At 38.7% G+C, this 23,516-nt stretch overlaps 1 protein-coding gene across 1 annotated transcript in view; it reads left to right on the top strand.

The window, feature by feature from the left end:
- The window catches only part of FBN2 (fibrillin 2), a 256,177-nt gene that overhangs the window by 181,056 nt on the left and 51,605 nt on the right, over positions 1-23,516 (top strand). The window contains exons 24-34 of the mRNA XM_008068800.2: positions 2,558-2,785; positions 3,306-3,431; positions 7,874-8,002; positions 8,796-8,921; positions 10,735-10,860; positions 11,602-11,724; positions 11,882-12,007; positions 12,307-12,432; positions 14,366-14,488; positions 16,650-16,772; positions 19,760-19,885. Coding sequence (XP_008066991.1) covers positions 2,558-2,785; positions 3,306-3,431; positions 7,874-8,002; positions 8,796-8,921; positions 10,735-10,860; positions 11,602-11,724; positions 11,882-12,007; positions 12,307-12,432; positions 14,366-14,488; positions 16,650-16,772; positions 19,760-19,885 — 1,482 coding nt within the window. The remainder of the gene's footprint in view (positions 1-2,557; positions 2,786-3,305; positions 3,432-7,873; positions 8,003-8,795; positions 8,922-10,734; positions 10,861-11,601; positions 11,725-11,881; positions 12,008-12,306; positions 12,433-14,365; positions 14,489-16,649; positions 16,773-19,759; positions 19,886-23,516) is intronic.

Genomic DNA, 23,516 nt, shown 5'->3' with positions numbered 1-23,516 from the left:
GAACTGCAGCAAACTGCAGAATACATGCACCATTCAAAGGTTTCCAAATTCATATTTCAATTTCTTTGCAACCTAGTCAAAGCATTTACAGGCCTTATGTGGCCAATGTGCTGACTGTTTTGTTTTAATTCCTGACATAAATATTAATATGGATCTCAATAGTAAACACACAAGGTGACTCTTCTAGACTATCATAACTTTTGACGTACCTAGTTCAGATACCTCCCCTCCACCCCCAGTTTATCCCAGTAAGCTGTGGAACAATAAATATTTAATTTATCTTGAGCTTCTTGAGCAGATTGCTTCAGTGACCTCAGAAAGAGCGTGCCTCAGATCAGAGTTCTCAGGATACCTGTGCTTGTATAACACTTTCATATCTTGTAAAGGGAAAGATCCTTGCTTCCCCAGTGACAGTGTTGGACGGAGCTGGCTGTAAGGAGACCAGTCCCTGGGAGCTTAGTGGTAGAGACTTACTGGATTACTACTGTACCTCACATGAGCATAGAATGTGACTTTTTGGTTAGTGTTAATGTAGACATATAAGATATATAAAAACCATCATCTGTGAATACCTATAGTCAATCTACTGAATCAAAATTAAAACTTACCACAGTTATTTTTTCTTTAAAAATTGGGCTTTTAGAGCCGGGCTCAGTGACTCAGCCTGTAATCCCGCGCCTTTGGGAGGCTGAGGTGAGTGGATTGCCTGAGGCCACGGGTTCGAGACCCGCCTGGGCAGGCAAGACCTCATCTCTACAATAAATCAAAAAATCAGCCGAGCGTGGTGGCGCATGCCTGTAATTCTGGCTACTCGGAAGGCTGAGGTGGAAGGATCGCCGGAGCCCAGCAGGTCGAGGCTGCGGTGGCCGGGAGCGGCCACTGCACTCCAGTCTGGGCGACAGAGTGAGACTCCAACTCTCAAAAAAAAAAAATTGGGCTTTTAAATTAAGGTACAGTACTTGGAAATGTATGTAACTCTAGGCTAAAGGCAGTTACTAAAGTTGATGTTACCTTTGGTTTAGAACTTGAATGAGTCAGTACTGACACTAACTAAAGTAGTAAACATACAAGGGCGGACCCCAAAAACACTGGAATTTATTTATTTAAAAATTTTTTATTTATTCTTACTAGCTTAAACTTCAGTCACCTTCAAAGTATTCTCTATTTGATGCAGTACACCTATTGAGACACTTTTTCCACTGCTCAAAACAGTTTTGGGACTTGTCGATTTTGATGCCTTTTAGAACTTCTGCCATTTTTTGTTTCACCTCTTCCACATCAACAAAACATTTCCCTTTTAGGACTTTTTTTTATCAGGGGAAATGCAAAAAAAGTTGTTCAGGGTGAGATCAGGTGAATAGGGAGGGTAGATCATGGAGATCATTCTGTTTTTGGTTAAAAACTGCTTAATACTCATCATTGTGTAGGCAGATGCATTCAATAATCACTCATCATGAAATGGACAAAAGCATTGAAAGAATCTCCAAAAAAATTTACCAAAATCAAATATAGCCTTTCATAACAATGCTAGGGAGCACACTGACCCTGATGGGTTCCTAGAACACTTACCTAGTGGAGGAAGCTTATACTGTTAATACAGTGGGCCAACACTCCAAAAGATAATTTTGGTTCTTTTTTAGTTTCCCTTCTTATTAATTTGTTTATATGTGCATTTCCATCTGTGGCCTCTTTCTCTCTGTTAAATAGTTTTCTGGTTCTGGAAAGGGCTTAATGTCTTGAAATGTTCTTATCAAATAAATCATGTTGTTTGCTGAAGGAAAACCTTTTCAGAACTCATTATTCATATTTATAATTAAGCAGCCAAGTGCTTGACTGTAGTTTGAAAACATATCTATTGGCTAACCAACAAGCTTGTTATTTATATAGTTCATGCAGGGCTACCCTATGTTTTGACTGTTTATTGATGTTCTAAGGTCCTGGCTAACATAGGCTAAGTACTGAAACATTGGTATGTTTTGAAGTTGAAGGGAAAATGTGACATTTAAACAAGTAATTTGGCCCCTTAATAAGGAAAATTCACACAATCCGGGAAAAATCATGATGCAAAAGGTAAGTTTGGAAGGAAAAAAAAAACTTTAAATGCAATAGCATTTATTTCTTTTGTAAAGTGATTTTAACAATGATACTAAATTGGCAAATAGATTACAGCTGATCATTTGCTGTTTATGACTAGGATCTGACAGGGCTGCTCTAGAGATTCTTGCTTAATCAAGAAGAATCTATCACTAATATTTTATTACTCTTTCTGAAGTGAACAATACAAAACAGGGATGGTAGGCAAAGACATGAAGCATTCATGCAAGGAAGGAACATTTTCTTCCTGAGGATTTTTTGTGTGGATTAAGGAATACTGGAGGAGAACTCACTTTGGGTGACCATAACTATGGAGTCCATCCCAGAAGGTCAGGGTCTGTGTGTCACCCATCAGTATACCTCCAGGGCCCAACATTATGCCCAGAGCAGCTGCTACTCAGTATATGAATGTTCAACAAATGTTTCAACTTACTCTCACACTATGTTTTCACCTTTGGTGTAGACATCCGCATGGAGCAGTGTTACTTGAGGTGGGATGAAGATGAATGCATTCAGCCTGTTCCTGGAAAGTTCCGCATGGATGCCTGCTGCTGTGCAGTCGGGGCGGCTTGGGGCACCGAGTGTGAGGAATGCCCCAAACCTGACACCAAGGAGTACGAAACCCTGTGCCCCCGGGGGCCTGGCTTTGCTAACCGAGGGGATGTTCTTACTGGACGGCCATTTTACAAAGGTAACTGCCCATGGCACCTCTGTCCTTCTGTAACAACACAATGCCTTCCAAATTCTGGGAGAATTGGTTTTGCTTTAAACATGCCACTTCTCACTTTATTTTCTTGGTTAAGCATGTTTTGTGGCCAATCTTACATCCCAGGAGTATAAAGCACCTATGTAAGGTGGTATTAAAGTAAAGATATAAAACACAATGCTAATCTTGGTCTTCTACTGGTGATTCGTCTGCTTCTCTTCTCACAAGCTGAGGAGATGTTACCTTAATAGCTACATATGTTACAAAAAGGTCTCTGTCCCCACTTATCTTTACAAAACAAGTGGTCAGAAATAAAGGGTTCAGAACTCTTTATTGAGAATACAGACTCTCACAAGTAAACCTTCTTTTCACTGAAAAATTTTATAGCCCTCATGTTTATTTGCATGCATTATTGTTTTCCATCATGATGTATTATTAACTTAAAGTGATGGACCTACTTTTTTTTGTCAACCAGCTCTACATTGTGTCTTTATTCTGCTTTTAGATATCAATGAATGCAAAGCATTTCCTGGGATGTGCACCTATGGGAAATGCAGAAATACCATTGGAAGCTTCAAATGTCGTTGCAATAGTGGCTTTGCCCTAGACATGGAGGAAAGAAACTGCACAGGTAAAATGGTGCCGCTGTTTGATTTGGTAAATGCTAGTCCTTTTTGTTTTGCTGTTTAAAAATGCTACCCTCAAAAGCCCATCCTCTCACTTAGAATATGTAAATTTTCATTTTTATTTCTTCTCCCTACACTTTGGTTCATTCTCCAAATAAACTTGTTGTGATCGAGCTGCAAAATGGCAAGAAACCTGCTGTTTGTTTTACATACTGGAGTGACATAAAATATGATTTTCAAAACATTTGAGTATTAAAGAATATAGCCATTCAATTCACAACAGTGATATAAACTCAAGTTTTTATCTTAGTATACTATCTAGTAGTACACTGTAATATGTTATAGATTGTAATAAGGAAGTTATAACATATTTTCCACATCAGTGAACAAGATTCTTAATAATTAGGCTTCAGTTACTATTCATATCCATATCCATAACCATTCCTGTTAGTTTGAAAAGAGATGAAGTTCCAACTTTTTCTGCTAGAAAATATAACAGTTATTCCAGATACTTGAATTGTATCTTTAAGGTCTCATTTTCAGAACTCTCTTTGTTCATATCCTCTTTAGAATTTCCCATTGTCTCCCACCTCCCTGCCTGCTCCTACTCCATGACCCCTGGAAATGTCACCCTGGACTCCTTCCTGCCTGCCCAGCCTAGGCATTTCACAGCTATCCATCTGGTCTTCTGAAGTTTTGCTACCCTGTCTTCTGCTCAGCCTTCATGCCAGTCTTCAGTGCTTTATCCCCTTACCATTGTTTTCCCAGGGGAGAGTCTGAGGAGAGCCGCCTGAGATTCCTGCCTTCACCTCCAAGCCTTCACAGCTACTTAACAGCATTCATATCCACCTCTCTAAGTCACTCCCTGAATTTCTCAGTACTGCTTCTAAACCTCTTTTCCTGACCTACACGCTCCCTGATGTCACCATGTATTCCCATTCTTCTTTACTGAGAATAAATCTGATTGCTAGCATTCTTCTCATACAGCCTCTTCTCTGGTGATGAAATCTCCTTTTCTTCCCACCTTGCCTCCACGTGTCAAAGGATGGGGAGTGATGCTCTCCCCAGATTGCAGTTAATTCCTCGGTTCTCTCTCTTCTTCCCTGCTTCTGTTCCAGATTACATCTCAGCTGGCTTGTTTCTCTCTCTCTAGCATCTTCCTTTTCCCTGGTTCCTTTCCCTTGACCTTTTCACAAGTTCAAAATGTCTTCTCAGTCCTTCTTTATTCTCAAGCTACCATCCTGTTTTCCTACTGCTACCTCTCCCAACTCTCTTTGAACCAGCCGTTTGCTCTGTGATTTTGACTTTTGCTCTCCCTCATTCAGACACATATGCATTCTCTTGAAAAACATCTTTGCAGGGTTGAAAAAAGAGATCTTTCTGTTGGTGTGTATTCTTCTGGACTTCTCTGTTGAGTCAACTCCGCCTTCAGATTTTGTTTTCTGTTATTTTCCATGGTACTTTCCACTTTCAATCATCCTTCTATGCCTACAGCATTTCTTCCCTAACCTTGATAGCTTCTTTTTCCCATCCCTTGGGTGCTTGTCATAGTCCTCTGCTCTCTCAACATTCTGCCTCTCAGAGTTTTGTCTTCCATCATTACTTCAGCTGCTGAGCTGACTCTCAGATGCTATCTCAAACCCTCTACTCTTTCTGAGTTTCACACCTCTAACTTTCCATCTGGACAGTTTCTCTTTGTTTTAGTCTCCCTTGTTCCCATCTTTCCCTCTCCCCACCACTTGCTCCTGCTAGGGACTTTCCTGCATGTGATAGTAATATATTTTGCTCAGAATTGAAACCTCTAATTTAATGTTAACGTCTTCCTCTCCCAGTGGACAAGTGAAAAAGTTCTGCTAATTCATTCTTCCAAGTGACTGTTTTAAGTACTTATGCTATTTATTCTAGATGCAGATATAGATTAAACTCCTCAGGAAACAGACTCTGAGGCAGAGATTAGCATACAGGCAGGTTAATAGGGATTGCTTTTGTCATCAAAAACTAGGAAGAGAAGGAAAGGAAGCGGAAGTGGGCACAGGGAGAAGTTGAGCTGTGATGCTCAACTGAAGGCCTCAGCCCATGCCGCTGGGAACTCTGGTAATGGGATGGCCCATCAGAGTTGTCTTAAGTAGGGCAAAGGGGAACAGGCAGTTGTGTACCTGCATGACCAGTCTTGGTATATAGCTGCCCAGAGAGTGGGTGTGGCTGGAAAAGAGGCCCTCTTAGGATGGTTAATATCTGAGGGCTTTCTGACAGCGATACTACAAGTGGCTGGAGGCGTGGGGTGGGGCAAGTCCTTCCTTCCTGAGGGGGGACCTGGGCCACATATCACAGTATCTCCTCCACTGAAGATTTCTCCAAGATCTCTCAGCCTTGTACGTCTCCACAGTTGAATCCTTCACTTTCACAGTTGAATCCTTCACTTTCACAGCCATCAGGTTGTGCTTTCCTCAAGCAAAGCTTAGATTGTGTCATTTCCCACCAAACACCTTCCATTGACTCAGGAAATCCTGGACCTGGATAAAGAAGCTCAGGGCTTTTCCAGTTCTGACCCCGCCTTTTGTTTTTGATGTGAAATTAGCCAAGTCACGTAATGTCTCTAACACTCTCCTTCTTTAACTGTATAAGAGATTGGTTGACAGCACTGCATTGTCCATCTTGTACCCGTACCCGTTATCAGCCTCTCCAGTCCAGCCACCTACGACTTCATTATTTCTCTTCTCCTATGCTTGTTATCTCCAAAATACCAATTCTTAGCAGAGAATAGCTAGCATAACTGCACTTTCTATGAGACAAGCACTATTCTCAACACTTAACAAATATTGGTTCACTTAATTCTATGAAGTAGATTCTATTACAGAAAAGGAAGCTGAGGCATAGAGAGTTAAATGATTTTCCCAAGGTCCTATTCTCACTAAATGACATACTGGGATTTGTACCCAGGCATCTGGTTCTTGAGTTCATGCTCTTTATGCTGTGAAACTCCTACCACATCCCATCAGCCAAAAAGTGTCCCTGCTCCACCACAGGACTTTTTCTTTGCTCCTCATTTGGCTCTTCTAACCAGTCCTAGATACTGATAGATACAAAGTAAGAGAATTAATATGTGTATTGTTAGCTACTCAATTGGATCAGTGAATTCCATTGCGATGTTTGTTTAAAAGAAAATACTTATCATATGGCTTATAATTAGAGAAATAAATAAAATTAAAAACTGGGAGAAAGCAGAGACCGAGACCCCCTCAGGAGAGTACAAACAGTTATATACTGACTAAATTCTACAGTTGAAAAAGCTTCAAAATTGATCCAAATAAAGAGATTGTGGCATAAGCATTTTTCCCTACTCTGACAATTTTTAAACTTGACATTTTTAATTTTTAAGCTAAAACAATTTTTAAAAACAGGTCATGTTTTCTTAAACACATTTAATATAGACATGATTTGTCTATTGTAAAATCTTAGTTGTAGGCACAGGAGATTTCTGAGAATCCTGTTTTTGAGAATATGATGCTACTGTTGAAGATTCTTATTTGCTGTAATACATGAAAAGTAACAGACACACAAACATTTTTTTTTTTTTTTTTTTTAAATTTTATTTTGAGTTGGAGTGTCTCACTCTGTCGCCCAGGCTGGAGTGCAGTGGCATACTCATAGCCACCCCAGTGTCGACCTGCTGGGCTCCGGCAATCCTTCCCCTTCAGCCTTCCAAGTAACCAGAACTACAGGAGCGCATTACCATGCCCAGTAAATTTTTTATTTATCGTAGAGATGAGATCTTGTCAAGTTTCGTGGGATGGTCTCAAACCTGGGAGCTCAGGCAATCCGCTTTCCCCAGCCTTTCAAAGTACTGGGATTACAGGCTGAGCCACCAAGCCCGGCCTATTTTTTTATCTTTTAAAAAATTAGATCAGTAAGCTCTTAACATCTGAGTGTGACACAAAAGTGCCAGTTGGGGAGCACTCCATGACCCTGCCATATGTGTGCTTTCTGGTTCAAGATTAGTCTTACTGTGTCTGCCTGGGAGGTTGTCTCACTGGGGCCTGCCAGATCTCACTGAGGCAGGGGCCTTATCTTCATATGCTCCCACCTAGGGGGTGTGGACTTGTGCCCTGCCACCTCATTGTATGCCCTGCCACCTCATTTGCCACCTGCCTCACTAAGCCGTACTGCAGTTGCTGGACTCGTCCTTCTGTTACTAAGCGACAAAGAGAAACCCACAATTCAGAATTCTTAAAGGCAAAAAGGCCCACTTGCTCCTTGGCTGTGGCAGTTTTGGCAGTTGGGGAAAGGAATGTGCCTCAGGCCTTGTCTCCTCTGACACATCTTCTGAAAACATACCCCCTGGACTGCTTGCCACAGATTTTCCCCACATTTCAAGTGTGCAGCACTGTCATGTGGATGGCCAAATCTATCTCATTCTATTTAATTTCTTTTAACCCATGTGAATCAGACATCGACGAGTGCAGGATTTCTCCTGATCTCTGTGGCAGTGGAATTTGTGTCAATACGCCGGGCAGCTTTGAGTGTGAGTGCTTCGAAGGCTACGAAAGTGGGTTTATGATGATGAAGAATTGCATGGGTAAGTGCGAGTAGCTCTTCACTGGCTTGAAACCAGGCTAGCACAGGCTTATTCACTTGACCCTTGCTCATCTGAGGGCTGTGTTTGGCCAGGACCTGTGGCAAGAGAGAGAGAAGAGATTTAAATGTAATACAGGGGATATGTACCTGGATAGTTCTCAGGAAGCTCTGAACTTCTGGACACCTTAATGGTGATAAGACTGGTTCCTGTTTATTCATAGATTCTAAAATCAACACACAGACTAATTACTCAAAGGGATTCATTTTTAAAATGCATAGCATTGCGTAGCAACTCCAAAATTTGTATTCAGTCATGCTAACCCCATTATTTCTCTTATTTTATGTGTTATTACAAACTCTTTTGGTATTCCCCACCTTTTAGGCCAACTGTTTGATTTTCAGAGACTTAATAGGACTTAATTCATAAGATGTAGTCGCTTAGTAAGACCTTTCTTTCTCTTTGTTTAGCATTATAGATGCCAGAATAACTGACAACATATGTTATCTTGAATCTAGGGTGTTACAAGCAAATACTGTTAATTTTTATCTGTTCTGAGCCTGCTTATTTCATGCAAGTAAATTTCTTGATGACTTTCTACCTTTAAGAGTAGAATTTTTAGTTTTTCTACTGATACTTAAAAAAGTGAGGAGAGCATTATCCCATCTCCTTTGAAGTATATCTTATTTGAATCCTACACTTACCTTACCTCAGGTAACATTCTTTCTCCCATGCTGTATGCGTTAATGTTTTTTCCTCAGAGTTCTTTAATGGATCTCACGTTTTTACCTTTCAGACATTGACGAATGTGAACGTAACCCTCTCCTTTGTAGGGGTGGCACCTGTGTGAACACTGAGGGCAGCTTTCAGTGTGACTGCCCACTGGGACACGAGCTGTCACCATCACGTGAGGATTGTGTGGGTGAGTTTGTCCCCTGGGCACATAAACCACCAAGCACAACTGGCAAAGATCAGGGATTGTCTAACAAACTTGGTTGGAGCATGTACAATCTAGCTTATTAAAGGCTGGAAATTCAGATTCCCTACGTCTGGATGCAGGTTGTGTCTTTAGCGAATGATTCAGTGGCACACTCAAAATGAGCTGGCATCATTCTGGATGGACTCTTATTTACATGTGCACGTAACCTGTTCCTGTGTGAGGGATCCTGTGTGAACTGTGTAGTTACATCCTCCAGGTAGGAAAGAATGGGAAAGCTGCTTTGTGCAGTGTGCGTCCTCTGCCCAACACCTTCCCCATCCACCCAGGCAAAGTCCCCCGGTACCTGTGTCTACTCACAGATCTGCAACACATGTATTATCTTAGCCCCCGCATCTTACAGAAACACTGGGTTTCTTTACCTGCCCTGAGCACAATAGAGATGGCAGAGGGGACACAAGAAAACTAATGATTGGTCTTTGAGCATTCCAACCTATTGTTTTTCATAATATATGAAGGTCTCTGAGCTTACTATGTTCCTAGTATATTGCTTTAAATTTTTGATTAAACCAGGAAGCATTTTCTTCACAGGAATCCCTTCTTGAAACTGTAAGCAAATAAAACAGCTTAAAATAGAAGAGTGTACACCACATTAAAAAAGATAATTTGAGCACACCTTCTCAATGCACATATATTTATAACCCATATGTGTTGCTAAGCTAATATATGAGGTGAATCTTACATCATAGACTAAATAGACATTTTTAGAAAATTAATGAAATAGCTTTAAATATTTTTATTTAATTTTAATAATGATACAAAAGACTTTTTCTCACTGATAGAGTATTTATTTATGGTTGAATATATAGAGGCACGGTGATTCAGAGATTTGTTCTAAGTTTAGTTTATTGTTACTTAGTTGTCATGGCTCTTATGGCTAAAAAAGTACCCCTCAAAGGTATAATATAAATACAAAATATGTGTTTCTGTATAATATAAATGTACACTTAATGATTAATAGCACAAATCTGTGTCACATCTTGATAATTTTGAGAATTTGCAATAAATTTCTTGTCATGTATGATTATATCTTCATTGTTTTACTTTATCTTATATCTGGCAAGTAACTTGCATAAGGAAATGTTTCATTCTGTCATTTTCTTGCTGTTATCTTGTGACTACATTATTAGTACTAGCTTACTCCACAGATCTTTACATTAATTTTTTTAAGGCACCTGCCCATCTTATAAAGGCTAGTTTATGTTAAAACAGGCAATCTGATCTGTAGATTGACCTATCCAGGCACACTAAACACTACAATGAAAACAATAAACAAGTGAGGACCCTACAGTCATGCCTCTGTTTTGTGGAATCAGTCATCTTCCCTTAGGATATTTCAAGTTATGTAGGCAACACTTGACCATCTAATCAAGACTAGGTGAGCATGCCAGTGTAAATTCATATATTAAATAGTAGTAAGCTTCATTTGTGGCATGTACTAACTCACTAGCTTCATATGGCTATATTGATTTAATTAAAATTAAATATATTAAATATTCCTTAGTCATATTGTCCACGTTTCCATCTGTGTAGAAAGTTCTACCGGACAGCAATTTCTAGATAGAAATAATAGAAGTAGAGATTACACCATTTTCTTTGAATATCCCAGGAGATTATTTTACATCCCCCTGAAGTATGCAAACCCTTTTGGAGACCAGTGCTCCAGTGAAGCACATTCTTGATGGTTTTAGTGATTCGACTGTTGCATTAAAACATTGATCTTGTGTATCTTTTGTAGATATTAATGAATGCTCCCTGAGCGACAACCTCTGCAGAAATGGAAAATGTGTGAACATGATTGGAACCTATCAGTGCTCTTGCAATCCTGGATACCAGGCCACACCAGACCGCCAGGGTTGTACAGGTAAGGGGAGACCATGTGGCTCTGAAACGCATGTGTGTCCCATCAGTCTAGGAAGATTTTTGTCACTGAATATATAATAAGGCCTATGTGAATCCTTGGTCCCAAAGGTAAATCTAAGAATGGGGAGTTATCTTACTTACATGGTTTTGTTCGTTTTGCAGAGGATTCACTGGTCTTATAGAAAATGCTCTAAACTCCATAGTTATTATATTTCTGAGTTATTTATTTAATCTTAGAGTACTGGAGTTAAATGTGAAATGCTGTCAAAAAGGAAATAAAACAACTGAGAAAGACTTTGATATAATGCTAAATCAATACAAATAGTGGGAAGAAAAATGCAAAGCCACATAAGCATTACCTGTTTTAAAAAAGAAGAAAAGTCTGGGCTCGGTGGCTCAGCCTGTAACCCCAGTACTTTGGGAGGTCGAGGCGAGTGGATTGCCTGATCCTACGCGTTTGAAACCAGCCCAGGCAACTTGGCGAGACCTCATCTCTACAGTACAATCAAAAATTAGTCGGACTTGGTAGCACACGCCTGTAGTTCCAGCTACTTGGAAGGCTGAGGTGGAAGGATCGCTGGAGCCCAGCAGGTCGATGCTGGGGTGACCATGAGCATACTACTGCACTCCAGCCTGGATGACGGAGTGAGACTCCAACTCAAAAAAGAAAAAGAAAAACTCATTATCCTTTTTTGAGCAAGTAGACCTGACAAGTAATGTGGTTTCAATGTTGTTTTCACAGATATTGACGAATGTATGATAATGAACGGAGGCTGTGACACCCAATGCACTAATTCAGAAGGAAGCTACGAATGCAGCTGTAGTGAGGGTTATGCTCTGATGCCAGATGGGAGATCATGTGCAGGTATAGATAGGAAAACACACAGACTTTGTCCAGCTAATTAATTTTTTCTTGCAAATATGACTCCAGATATTATTGAGTGGAACTGGATGGGAAAAAACAATTTGCAATTGATGAAAGGCACCTTTGTTTTTGTTTTATATGAATTTTGGATTATCAGATATTGATGAATGTGAAAACAATCCTGATATCTGTGATGGTGGCCAATGTACCAACATTCCTGGAGAGTATCGCTGTCTCTGCTATGACGGCTTCATGGCTTCAATGGACATGAAAACATGCATTGGTAGGTGTCATAAGAAAAAGGATAAATTTTATACATATACATACAAACATGAGATGAGGAAGCTTTTTCTTATTTTTAAGAAATTCAAACCATTTTTCTAGAACTATAAAATCTGAAAAGGAAGAATTATTTTTAAAAATCTGTAAAGACAGTATATTTATCTTTAATACTTTGTCTTGCAAATGGATTATAATTTAGAGTTTTCTTGTGGATTTTAGTATTATGCTATTCAGTTTAAAATATAGCTTTTAAATTACTATGATTAATAAATACTAAGATATTGAAAATAAAATTTCTAGATGTGAATGAGTGTGACCTAAATTCAAACATCTGCATGTTTGGAGAGTGTGAGAACACAAAAGGATCCTTCATTTGCCACTGCCAGCTGGGTTATTCAGTGAAGAAGGGGACCACAGGATGTACAGGTAGGTTTCAAGCTTTGTCCTCTATGTTTCATCTTAGCAGATTTCAAAGGCCAACTCTCAACATCCTTTGCTTTCTTGCGTCTCTTAGACCAGTTACCTGCAACCAGGCTGTGACTGTGTGTGTGATGAGTAGCTAGCCCATAGTGTGTGCGCCGCATTTGTTGGTCTCTGAGGTAGTGCCCTGTCTGAGCCACCCACCATGGGGCTGGCTGTGGGTCCTGACCCCGAAGGAGTAAGTGGGAGTACAGTCTGGTTTCCCTGGCTCAGATGTACTGCTGATGGATCTCACAGCAGCATTTATTTTCTGAGTATGATTGCTGCCCAAATGAAAGATTTACCTAAAAAAGTCTCAGTCTGTAGGGATCTCAGTGTGCTTGTTTTTACAGTTCTTCTAAATGACCAAAAAATATTCTCAAGTTCGATTTAAACCCTTTTCCTTTCGTTCTCTCCCTCATATTTCCCTCCTTTTTTTTGCTCCTCTCTCTCCATTTGCTTTTGTCTTCTTTTCTCTCTGCCCAAATTGCCTTTCTCCTTTTTCCCTATTCATTTTCTTTTCTCTGCTCAGCCCATTCACTTTTGTCTGTTCTTCCCCTGTTCTACTAAATAGCCTTTTGCATGCAGGTGGGGCTGGAAAGTGTCAAGGTCAAGTGTTTTGGGCCAAGTGTTTCTCAGTGATTAAGGCCCATGTATGGTGTTTTACTCAAGACAGGTGATGGGTATCTTAGGCCGTTGCCAGTCCTTAGGCTGACCCCTCCAAGAAAGGGCAAGTAATGAAAGGCAGAGTTCTCTGCATGTTCACCAAAAGGAGGACTGATACAAAGCCAATAGTACGTGTGCGTGTGTGATTTCAGCATTTACAATATGTAGTCATTGAACTTAGTCAGAACAGATTATTCTTTATGTTTTAAAAAGATTTGGGGAACCAAATCTAGATAGTTTATATATGTGTGTGTGTGTATATACATGTGTGTATGTGTATATATGTTATACAAGTACACGCATGCATGCACACTGGTAAAAGCAACTGGTCACTTTCTAGATAATATTTCCAGTGAATATTTTTCTATATACTCAAATAAATAAAAGAAATAACAACATACACCTAAGTGATAACTTGTTTTCCAAAACTCTAGAATGTTTTATTATTTTTTATTTATTTATTTGTTTGTTTGTTTGTTTGTTTGTTTGTTTTGAGTTGGAGTCTCACTCTGTCGCCCAGACTGGAGTGCAGTGGCCGCTCCCGGCCACCACAGCCTCGACCTGCTGGGCTCCGGGAATCCTTTCGCCTCAGCCTTCCGAGTAGCCGGAATTACAGGCGCATGCTACCACGCCTGGCTAATTTTTTGATTATATTGTAGAAATGAGGTCTCGCCTGCCCAGGCGAGTCTCGAACCCGCGGGCTCAGGCAATCCACTCACCTCAGCCTCCCAAATATTAATTTTTAAAATGACAAATTATTGTGTAGTTTTACAAAATGAATAGAGTATTACTTGTTTAATAAGTTAGACTTCTTTATGAAAAATATGTAATAAGTATTAACAGGAAGGAGTAGCACAGTCTCCTTTTGAAAATAAGATTTCTTTTGACAAATATAATCTGATGCGTTCTACACAGAATTTTGCCTGGGTCTAAACAGCTAGCAAGGCCCCTGGATAGGTAGAGGATGACACACATACCTCCCAGGGGCAACAGCTACTGTGTCCTACTCCTATCAGAAAGTGACTGGTAGTGTTTTCTGGGGAAGAACTTATTTTATTTGAATTATGAAACTCCGCATCTCTTTGGAGTCTACAGAAATTAAAAATAAAAGTGATGTTAATGTTTTCTCTGTATGGTTCCATATATACTTTAAAATTTTACTTATACAGAAGTATACTTAGAAGAATTAATTAGCTTGTATTTTTTATTTTACATATTAATTATGGTTTCTCAGACGTGGATGAGTGTGAAATTGGTGCCCACAACTGTGACATGCATGCCTCGTGTCTGAATGTCCCAGGAAGCTTCAAATGTAGCTGCAGAGAAGGCTGGGTTGGAAATGGCATCAAGTGTATTGGTGAGTTTGCAAGTGTAAATATCCTTTGCTAAAGTACAACATTTTTTAAAGGCTCTTCTGTACACAGTGGTAGGAACATGCTCTTCTCTTTTATTTATTCTTTTGTAAATCAGAGACTTAGTTGCGTATCAGATAGTTCCTGCCTAAGAGTCTCCTTTAGCCTTAATATAAATGATCAAATTACAGCAGTATGCTTTAGCATGTGCTTTTTAATGTGCTGTTGGTCAGTAAAATTATTTGCTATGAAGCTGGTAATCTAAACAGCTGTTTGATGAAAAATGACTAATATGTGTTTCCAATCTTTTCATTGAGTAAATCAGTCAGATTTGAAACTCAGTGAAATAAATAAAGGAAACAAAAAGGGTTTTCAGATAGCCCTAGTCTGTCGTAAGTGGTCCGTTCTAGCATCTTTTAGAGAATACCATTCTTCTTACAGGCAAATCTAAATGTTTTGTTGAATGCCAAGAGATCTGATTTGAAGAAAGGAGAATGAGAAGACAGTTTCTCCAGATTTTATAGTTATTGAGCTGGAATCTAATAAGTTTTTTAATAGCTGAGAGGCAAGAGACTGGAGTATACCCTTGGTGTAACTCACAGTGCTGTTTAATATGTTCAGTGTTTTTACATGCTTTAATAAGAAAGCATTTTTCCAACCGCTAAGTATCCAGGTCAATTTAAAATAGAATAAAAGCAAATTGAACTGACCTTCCTATGATTACTCATTAAAAGCTCATAGGCCTACAGTAAATATTTCATACCTGCCAAATGTTTATGAGCTGACTATAGTATTTGAATTATCATAGTTTCCAAATAACCTTGCTAAGTAATATCTTGCAGTGACTTCATTAAGCTTACTAGCTACCTGCTTCCAGTCCAACCATCTTTCTGTGGTTAATCTCACAGCTTTCAGCTATTTTCTCATTCCCATTTTCTCAGTCCAATGTATCTACTCTTTTTCTCTCTTTTAGCATGCCATTTTTCTTCCTATTGTCCATCAGTCACTCTGGCCAACTATCACAAGACAGCCTGCCTCCAATATAAGAGATTCACAGTGTCTAGACTCCCGTGTTCCAGAATGTCATTCAAATCTGTTCTCTCCTTTCCATCTCCCTTCTCTAGTCTCAGCCTTTCTCCACTCTCTATCTCCCTCTCTCCCCGTCTCCATCTCATTGTCTCTCTCTCTCACTTTCTCTCTCTGCTGGACTCTGAAAGAACCCCCTCAGTTCGCTCATTTCCTCACTGGCTCTTCATAAATTCATTCTCCATGTAGCAGTAGCAGAAAACTTTTAAACCATGGATCTGATCTCTTCAGAGTCGTCATTTTAGCCCATTGAATTCAGGCTAAAATATTGACTTCCTTCCCTGGGGGCAGGTTTCCGCTGTCTGTCCAGCTTCATCTTCCATTGCCCTCTGTCTACTGCATTGTGTTTTGCCATTCTCACCTCTTTTCATTTCTTTTGTTGTACCAAATTCTTTTCCTCCTGAGTGTCTTTACATGCATTGTTGCCTCCGCAAGGACTATCTTCCTTACTTCTGTTCAACGAGCTAACTCTCATTGGGTCTGAACTTAACTAAGCTTACTTCCTCAGTGGAGGCATCCTTGTTCCTGCAGTCCAAATTAGGTGCCTTTTATATTCTCTAATTGTGCCTTGTAACTTTTCTTCATGATGCATATAGTAGCTTTTAATATTTTTCTGTGTTTATATGTGTCTTTTCCACTAGGCAATGGGTTACATGAGGTTAAGAATCATATCTCAGTTTCCTCATTTAAACTTGTAAATTTTATGCTAACTTTTCTGCTCTCAAATTCAGTATTATCTCCATAATGGCCATTTTCTAGCGATAAGGGAAATCAGTAGTAAAATCTACCCTCAGAGAAGTCAGAATGAAATCTAGTACTAGTTTTCTTTTAACCATTAAAGTTATAGTTGAATTGATACTTCACAAAATGCTTGAATTCATCATTTTGGCCCACATTTTATGGCATGACTATTGTATTATGGATCTGAGATCTTAGAGAATTGGAGCTGGACCCTACAAACTAAAACACATACCATTTGGCCAGTTTATATTTAAATTGAGACAAATGAAAATCTTTTTAGGTGTCTAAATTTTCCATTTTCATTTCTGAAATTTATTACTATGTTCTCTTGGCATGCAGATCTGGATGAATGTTCTAATGGGACCCACCAGTGTAGCATCAATGCTCAATGTGTAAATACTCCAGGCTCATACCGATGTGCCTGCTCTGAAGGTTTCACTGGAGATGGCTTTACCTGCTCAGGTGGGTTACAGTCTTGTGGTGGGCTCCAATATGATTGTCATGGAACACTCTATATGCTCTCCTTATTGAGGAAAACTATAGTTAAAGGAAGCTAGAGTAACTGTTTTTTATACGTGACTTACAGATGAATATGCATCTTTCTCCTACATCAAACACTAAGCCCTGAATGATTTTCCAAATATATTGTTGGAAGTTTTTAAATAATCTAATTTATTATTATCATGTACTGTTAATGACTACAGTATTCTCTTTTTCATTTATAGCACAATGGTTAAAAGCACAGACTTTGTCTGGATCTGACTCCATGAATACAGATCTTGCCTATTCTACTTCCTGTCTGCATACCCTTAAGTAACGTCCTTAATCATTGTGGACTTAATTTCCTTGTTTTAAAATGGCCATAGTAATAATACTATTTCTTTTTTTTTTTCTTTTTGTCACTAAATGAGTGATGCAAGAAAACGGTTGAGCTTTTTTTCTTTTTTCTTTTTTTTTTTGGAGTTGGAGTCTCTGTTGCCCAGACTGAAGTGCAATGGCATGCTCCCGGCCACCACAGCCTCGACCTGCTGGGCTCCAGCGATCCTTCCGCCTCAACCTTCCAAGTAGCTGGAATTACAGGCGTGCGCTACCATGCCCGGCTAATTTTTTGATTTATTGTAGAGATGAGGTCCTGCTAAATTGCCCAGGAGGGTCTCGAATCCACAGGCTCAGGCAATCCACTCACATCAGCCTCCCAAAGCACGGGATTACAGGCTGAGCCACCGAGCCCAGCACAATTGAGCTTTTTAAGATAGACGATATGACCTACCCAAACATTGTATTTAATGTGTTTGTCAAAGTCACAGTGGCTTATCACATACATTGAAAGGTTAAATGGAATAATACAAGTAAAGACTTAGAAAAACATCACAGAAGCTTAATGAATGTTAGCTTCTGTTTATTCTATTCATTATGCATTCCTTGAGGATAAAGCATCCTGTCATTATATGCATATTTAAGACTAGCCCTTTGCTCTTGGATGTCCCTTCTGAGGGGGACATCATAAATCTACCAAACCACTGAGAGGGGACATAAAGAAATTGCTGGTGATTATACAGTTTAAGTTTATGCCAGAATAAATTTTTCAAAAATGTATGTTTTCTTGAAGTTTTCTATTCAAATTGGGTGAAAAAGCAAATAAAGAGATGGAATATATACTGAGATATACATTTGTAAAAAAAATCAGCTGACATTACATAAAAAGAGAATGTGTGAAGTGCTTTCACAGTGGTGCACAGACTGAACAATCAATTGCATATTATTAATGTGGGAGGGATAAAAAGACTGCACTGTCTGCCTGAATAGAAAAACACCAGGTAGAAGACATCAGGTAAATTATTACTGCACAACATGTATCAATGAATCTTCAATGCATGTTGGTGACCTGTTTCACACATGACCACATGTTTGAAAAATATGAGACATAAAATTTTGATTTTTTTTAATGATAAATAAGTTCCTCAATGTCAAAAATTCCATTGTAAGCCAAATAACATTACAATAAAATAGTTGGTTCTAATGCTATACTGTTTAGTATGAAATAATTCATTTTTCACTATTTTGTAAAAAAAGTGCAGTTGAGTTGCTGGTGGGTGATCTGCAAGATATCTCTGAGTGCAAAGGGCTAGATTATCTTGCTGAATACAAAGTTGAATAATTTAAAGTTTGAAGGTAGATGTTTTTCAGTTGATAACAGTACATACTTTAAACCTATAATTAAAAGATAGGCTCTAGCCGGGTTCGGTGGCTCAGCCTGTAATCCCGAGCCTTTGGGAGGCTGAGGTGAGTGGATTGCCTGAGCCCGCGGGTTCGAGACCTGCCTGGGCAGCGAGACCTCATCTCTACAATAAATCAAAAAATCAGCCGGGCGTGGTAGCGCATGCCTGTAATTCCGGGTACTTGGAAGGCTGAGGAGGAAGGATCGCCGGAGCCCAGCAGGTCGAGGCTGCGGTGGCTGGGAGCGGCCACTGCACTCCAGTCTGGGTGACAGATGAGACTCCAACTCAAAAAAAAAAATAAAATTAAATTAAAAAATAAAAGATAGGCTCTAAATTGTTCTCTAATTATCAAAAGTGCAGACTCATTATTTTCAGATGTCTCTTGAAGAAAATATGTTTATTCGATTTTAAAGCTTTAATACTTTTAGGTCTTAAATATTTCATCTTTCCTAGCATTTCTCTACAATATGGTGTCAAGGCAGAAACATGGTTTTGGTGTTAGACACACCTGCAATCGGATCCTGGCTCAGGCAACATATATATCAGCTAGTGTGACCCTTGCAGTTCACTTGGCTACTCTTAGTTTCAGGTTCTTCCTCTTCTAAATCTCACAGGATCGATGGACTCAATGAACAGCCTCATGTCAGGCAACCAGTACACCAATTTGGCAAATATTATGGCCTCAATAGACATTAGTTTCTGACTTCCCCCTTTTCTTTCTACATCATGGGATTAAATAAATTATCGTTAAGATATATGAGCAATGCCTGCTTGCATAATTAAGACAGGAGTATTTTTGTAAGATTGTAATGACATGAAATAAATTTCTCCACTCCCACAGGATCTCTAATTTGCTTTAAAATACTTGGGTTAGTGAAAAAACCAGTTGTTTATTCTAATACTATAATGTTCTCAAACAAATGGACACTATTTGAAGATTTATTCCAATGTTCTTGGTCATATCTATACTACAAATACATCAAGTTGTCATTGAAGAGAATCGAGACAGATGTGAGAGACATCTGCATTTCTCCTGTTAATCATATTACACTGAATGTTAGGGTACAGGTTAAATAGATTTTCTATTTCTTATTTAGGTGACTTTGGTTAACTTGTTTCATGTTAATGAGTGCTAAGTCGAGCCAGTAAAATTGACTCAGTTATAGAGCAAGGAGAAAATGTGTCATGAAATTTGGAACGTAAGAGAGATGTCATTTACTTCTTTCTCAGATGTTGATGAGTGTGCAGAAAACATAAATCTCTGTGAGAACGGACAGTGCCTCAATGTCCCGGGTGCATATCGGTGTGAGTGTGAGATGGGCTTCACTCCAGCCTCAGACAGCAGATCCTGCCAAGGTGGGTCACCAGGATTCCAATTCATTTTCATGTTGGATCAACTACAGCAAATGAAACCACAAAAAGGGCTGGAACAGGTTCCACCTGGAAGCAGAATACATAGCACATGTTGCATATATAAAAGTCATTCATTTAAGCGTGGATTATTTTGCCGAATGAATAATGATGAAGATGGCTTTCATCTCTTATGAAGTTTTCCTGGCCAAGAGCCAATATTGGAAGTTTGGCTCATTCTTTTTTTTTAACCATTTCTTGTTTTCTTTTTCTTTTTTATCACTAAATGAATGACATGTGGACAAGCCATTTCACTTTTAAAATATGATCTGGTACTACCCCAATCATTGCTATTTATTGTGTTTATCAAAATCCAAATAACGAACTTTTTTGTATTTGCCTTCATGTTTGAGCCTGCTGTCTGTCTGGGCTACAAGTCCTCTTCAGGGATTCATCAAGGACTGCACCTTTGCTTAATAGTAATATCTCCTTCTTCTAACTTATGATATTATTCCCCTTTCCTAGAAATGGGAATTATTTAACCTAATGCGATATCTTTCCTAGAAAAAAAAATGTCTATTTTTATTTTAAATAAGAGACTTCATTCACATTACCTATAGTTTGGGCCATCATTGTATTATGAATAGATTACGTGATAATATAAACAAGGGAAAGAGATTGAAAATAATTCATATGCCCTAGGGCTCCAACAAAATGTGTAATTCACAGAAAAACCTTAAAAGAATAACTCAGGTTAACTACTGGAAAAGATGATAAAATTAAAACAGATTACAGAGTTTCCCCCATGCTAGTCTCTAATCAAATGAACAGAAATGGTAAGTACCAACACACACATGCATACACTCACAGAATTCATCAGCATCAACCAAACAAAAACAAATTGCACAATCCAGGTAGCTCAGAGTAGACCCTATCTCTGCTTCACCACCAGAAGTGGCACTGAAGAAAGAAAGTGAGCCAAAGGATCATGAAATTTTGCATAAATATTCACTAATTTGGAGAGAATCAGAACAGTAGGATGAAAAGTTGGCCCTAGAGAAAATGAGATTAAAAAGTTGAATGCATTCATGCTTCTACATTGACCCACTACATAAGGCATAACTTAATCCATATTATACAAGGCAACTGAGAGTGAGCTTCATTTTTGCCCAGTCCTGGCATCTTCTAGCCAGTTAGTAGAAAATGTGAGTCAATGTAGATGTGAAATTACATGATCGATTATCTACATCAGTTTGACAAGAATTAGTGGGAAAAGGAACAAGTCAACAGTAGCTAGACACTTTTGCCAACATGAATTCTTTATACCTAAACAGAATTTCCCTATAAAGCATAATTGTATTGTTTTATGGGTGACATAGGGCCTTCCAGAACTTCTTCCCAGACTCTGTCCCCCAAGATGATACCAGTTATTGTTTATTGTATTTCCTTCACATTTAGTTTTCTCATGTGTCATTACCACAGAGAGAAAGCCCCAATTGACAGGGCAGCTGAGGGTGGCACATGTATAGTTCACCCTCAGACCCTCTGCTCCATTTAGTTGAACACCAAATGTAATTCCATGGTTCTGCCTGTTCCCCTTGTTTTTTTCTTCTCTCTTCCCACAGGGTCTCACACATCTGGATAGTTTCTCCTGGATTTACAAATTTAATTTTTTGATAACTTCCCATCTTATAAATATATGCCCCTCTGAACAACACTTTCCACTCAGCATGTACTTCTCGCCACAAATTCTCAGAATTTCTGTAGAATCCTAAAAGTTACTGGAGTTGGCCATTTCCCAGTATTCTCCCTCTAAATGGGGGAATACAAACCCCGGAGGAACCACCATAGGGAAAGATTCCATTAGATGGGATGAACCTAGATACAGACCCTTTAGTATAATGTCTAAAGAGAAAGCAAAGGCCAGGTTTGTCAATAGAGAGCACATGAAGCCACAGCGAAGCTCTTCCCATCCATGTCCCCCTCTCCCTCCACCTTATAGAACTCTGGGCTACTCAATAGCAGCTTTAATGAAACTCAAACCCCAGACTATCTTTCAAATAAAGTTCTGATAAAGAAGGATGATATCTTGAGACTACTTCTGAACTCTACCAAAGTAAATATGAAAGAATAGCCCAAGTAGTGTGTAAACAAGCTGAAAATAAACAGTAGCAACTATGCAGGCATCCTTTGGAAACAGCAACAACAAAACAAGTTAAAGAACCTATAAGTGCTTTGTGCCATAACATAAATATAAAATAACTATAATTGAACAAGTTCAAAGAGAAGATTATTAAAACTATAAAGTAAGATTAGAAGAGGGATTACTGAGTCAAGGGAAATAAGAAATGGGGACCCATGCAGCAAAATGAGAGAACTGTTAAATAGGAAACAGCAAAAATCAGAAGATGCACAGATTAAAATACAATGACTAGCATAGAGAAAGGACTTGAGATAATCACAGTGAACAAAAAAGGGGGAAAGAGAAGTTAACACTGCTAGAGAAAAAGCAAAAAACTGTAAGCATCAGTATAATTCGTGTCTCCGAAGACAGCCCCCCAAAAATCAAATAGAAAAAAGTATTAAGCAACCAAACATTTCCTGAAATAGAACAAAGAACTACATGTACAGGAAAAGGCCAAACTGTAAGACAAAGACTTAGATTTATTACATTTATTAACTTTCGTCACAGAGAAGGATTCAAGACTTCAGACTGAAAAGGCAAGTATGAGCTAAACAAAAACATTCAAGACAAAAAAACTTTAGGCCGGTGCCCACAAAATTCTGAGGAAATGTGACTAGAAAAAATTACACCTAATAATTCATCATAAAGACAATAGGCATATTCTCACACATGAAATAATTCAGGAGCCAAACATCTATGTTCTCACACAAGTCCCTCCTTTCTTGGGGAAAACAAAAACTAATCAGCAATGAAACAGAGAAGTTATAGTAAAACTGTTAACCCCTTTAAGTAAGGAATTAGTACTAACATTGTGGAGATTATGGCAAACTCCCATAAACATTACTTGGCGAGACCTCATCTCTACAATAAATAAAAAAATTAGCCGGGCATGGTAGCGCGTGCCTGTATTTCCAGCTACTTGGAAGGCTGAGGCAGAAGGATCGCCGGAGCCCAGCAGGTCGAGGCTGCGGTGGCCGGGAGCGGCCACTGCACTCCAGTCTGGGTGACAGAGTGAGACTCCAACTCAAAATAAATAAATAAATACATAAATACATAAATAAACAAACATTTTAAAAGGTGAAAATAATATAAATAAAAATAAAGATAATGATATATATTTTATAATTCATTACATAGAATCCGTTAATACTGTCTAAAAATTACATTTGAACCTTAGCATAAAGCCCAAAATGATAAATTTTGCATGTTTTTTATCCTTTCTTAACATAAGAAAAGTATTTTAGAAACTGTCGAGATAATGGTAAATTGATCTAATGCATAGAGATTATTTCAGCTTCACTATCCATAAATATGCATTTAGAAATATCTCAAATGATGTTCATTAATGATTCTTTCTAGGTGGAGACATTTTTGAGTTATTTTTGTCTTTGCTATCTTATTTTCTATACTATTTGCTATTAGTTGCTTTTCATTTATGTTACCTACCTCTAG

This window comes from Carlito syrichta, unplaced genomic scaffold (assembly GCF_000164805.1).
Source record: "Carlito syrichta isolate Samal-C Ts95f unplaced genomic scaffold, Tarsius_syrichta-2.0.1 Scaffold311525, whole genome shotgun sequence".
NCBI classification, from domain to species: domain Eukaryota; kingdom Metazoa; phylum Chordata; class Mammalia; order Primates; family Tarsiidae; genus Carlito; species Carlito syrichta.
Note: the sequence above shows the minus strand (reverse complement) of the source record. Positions and strands in the feature narration are given on the sequence as shown.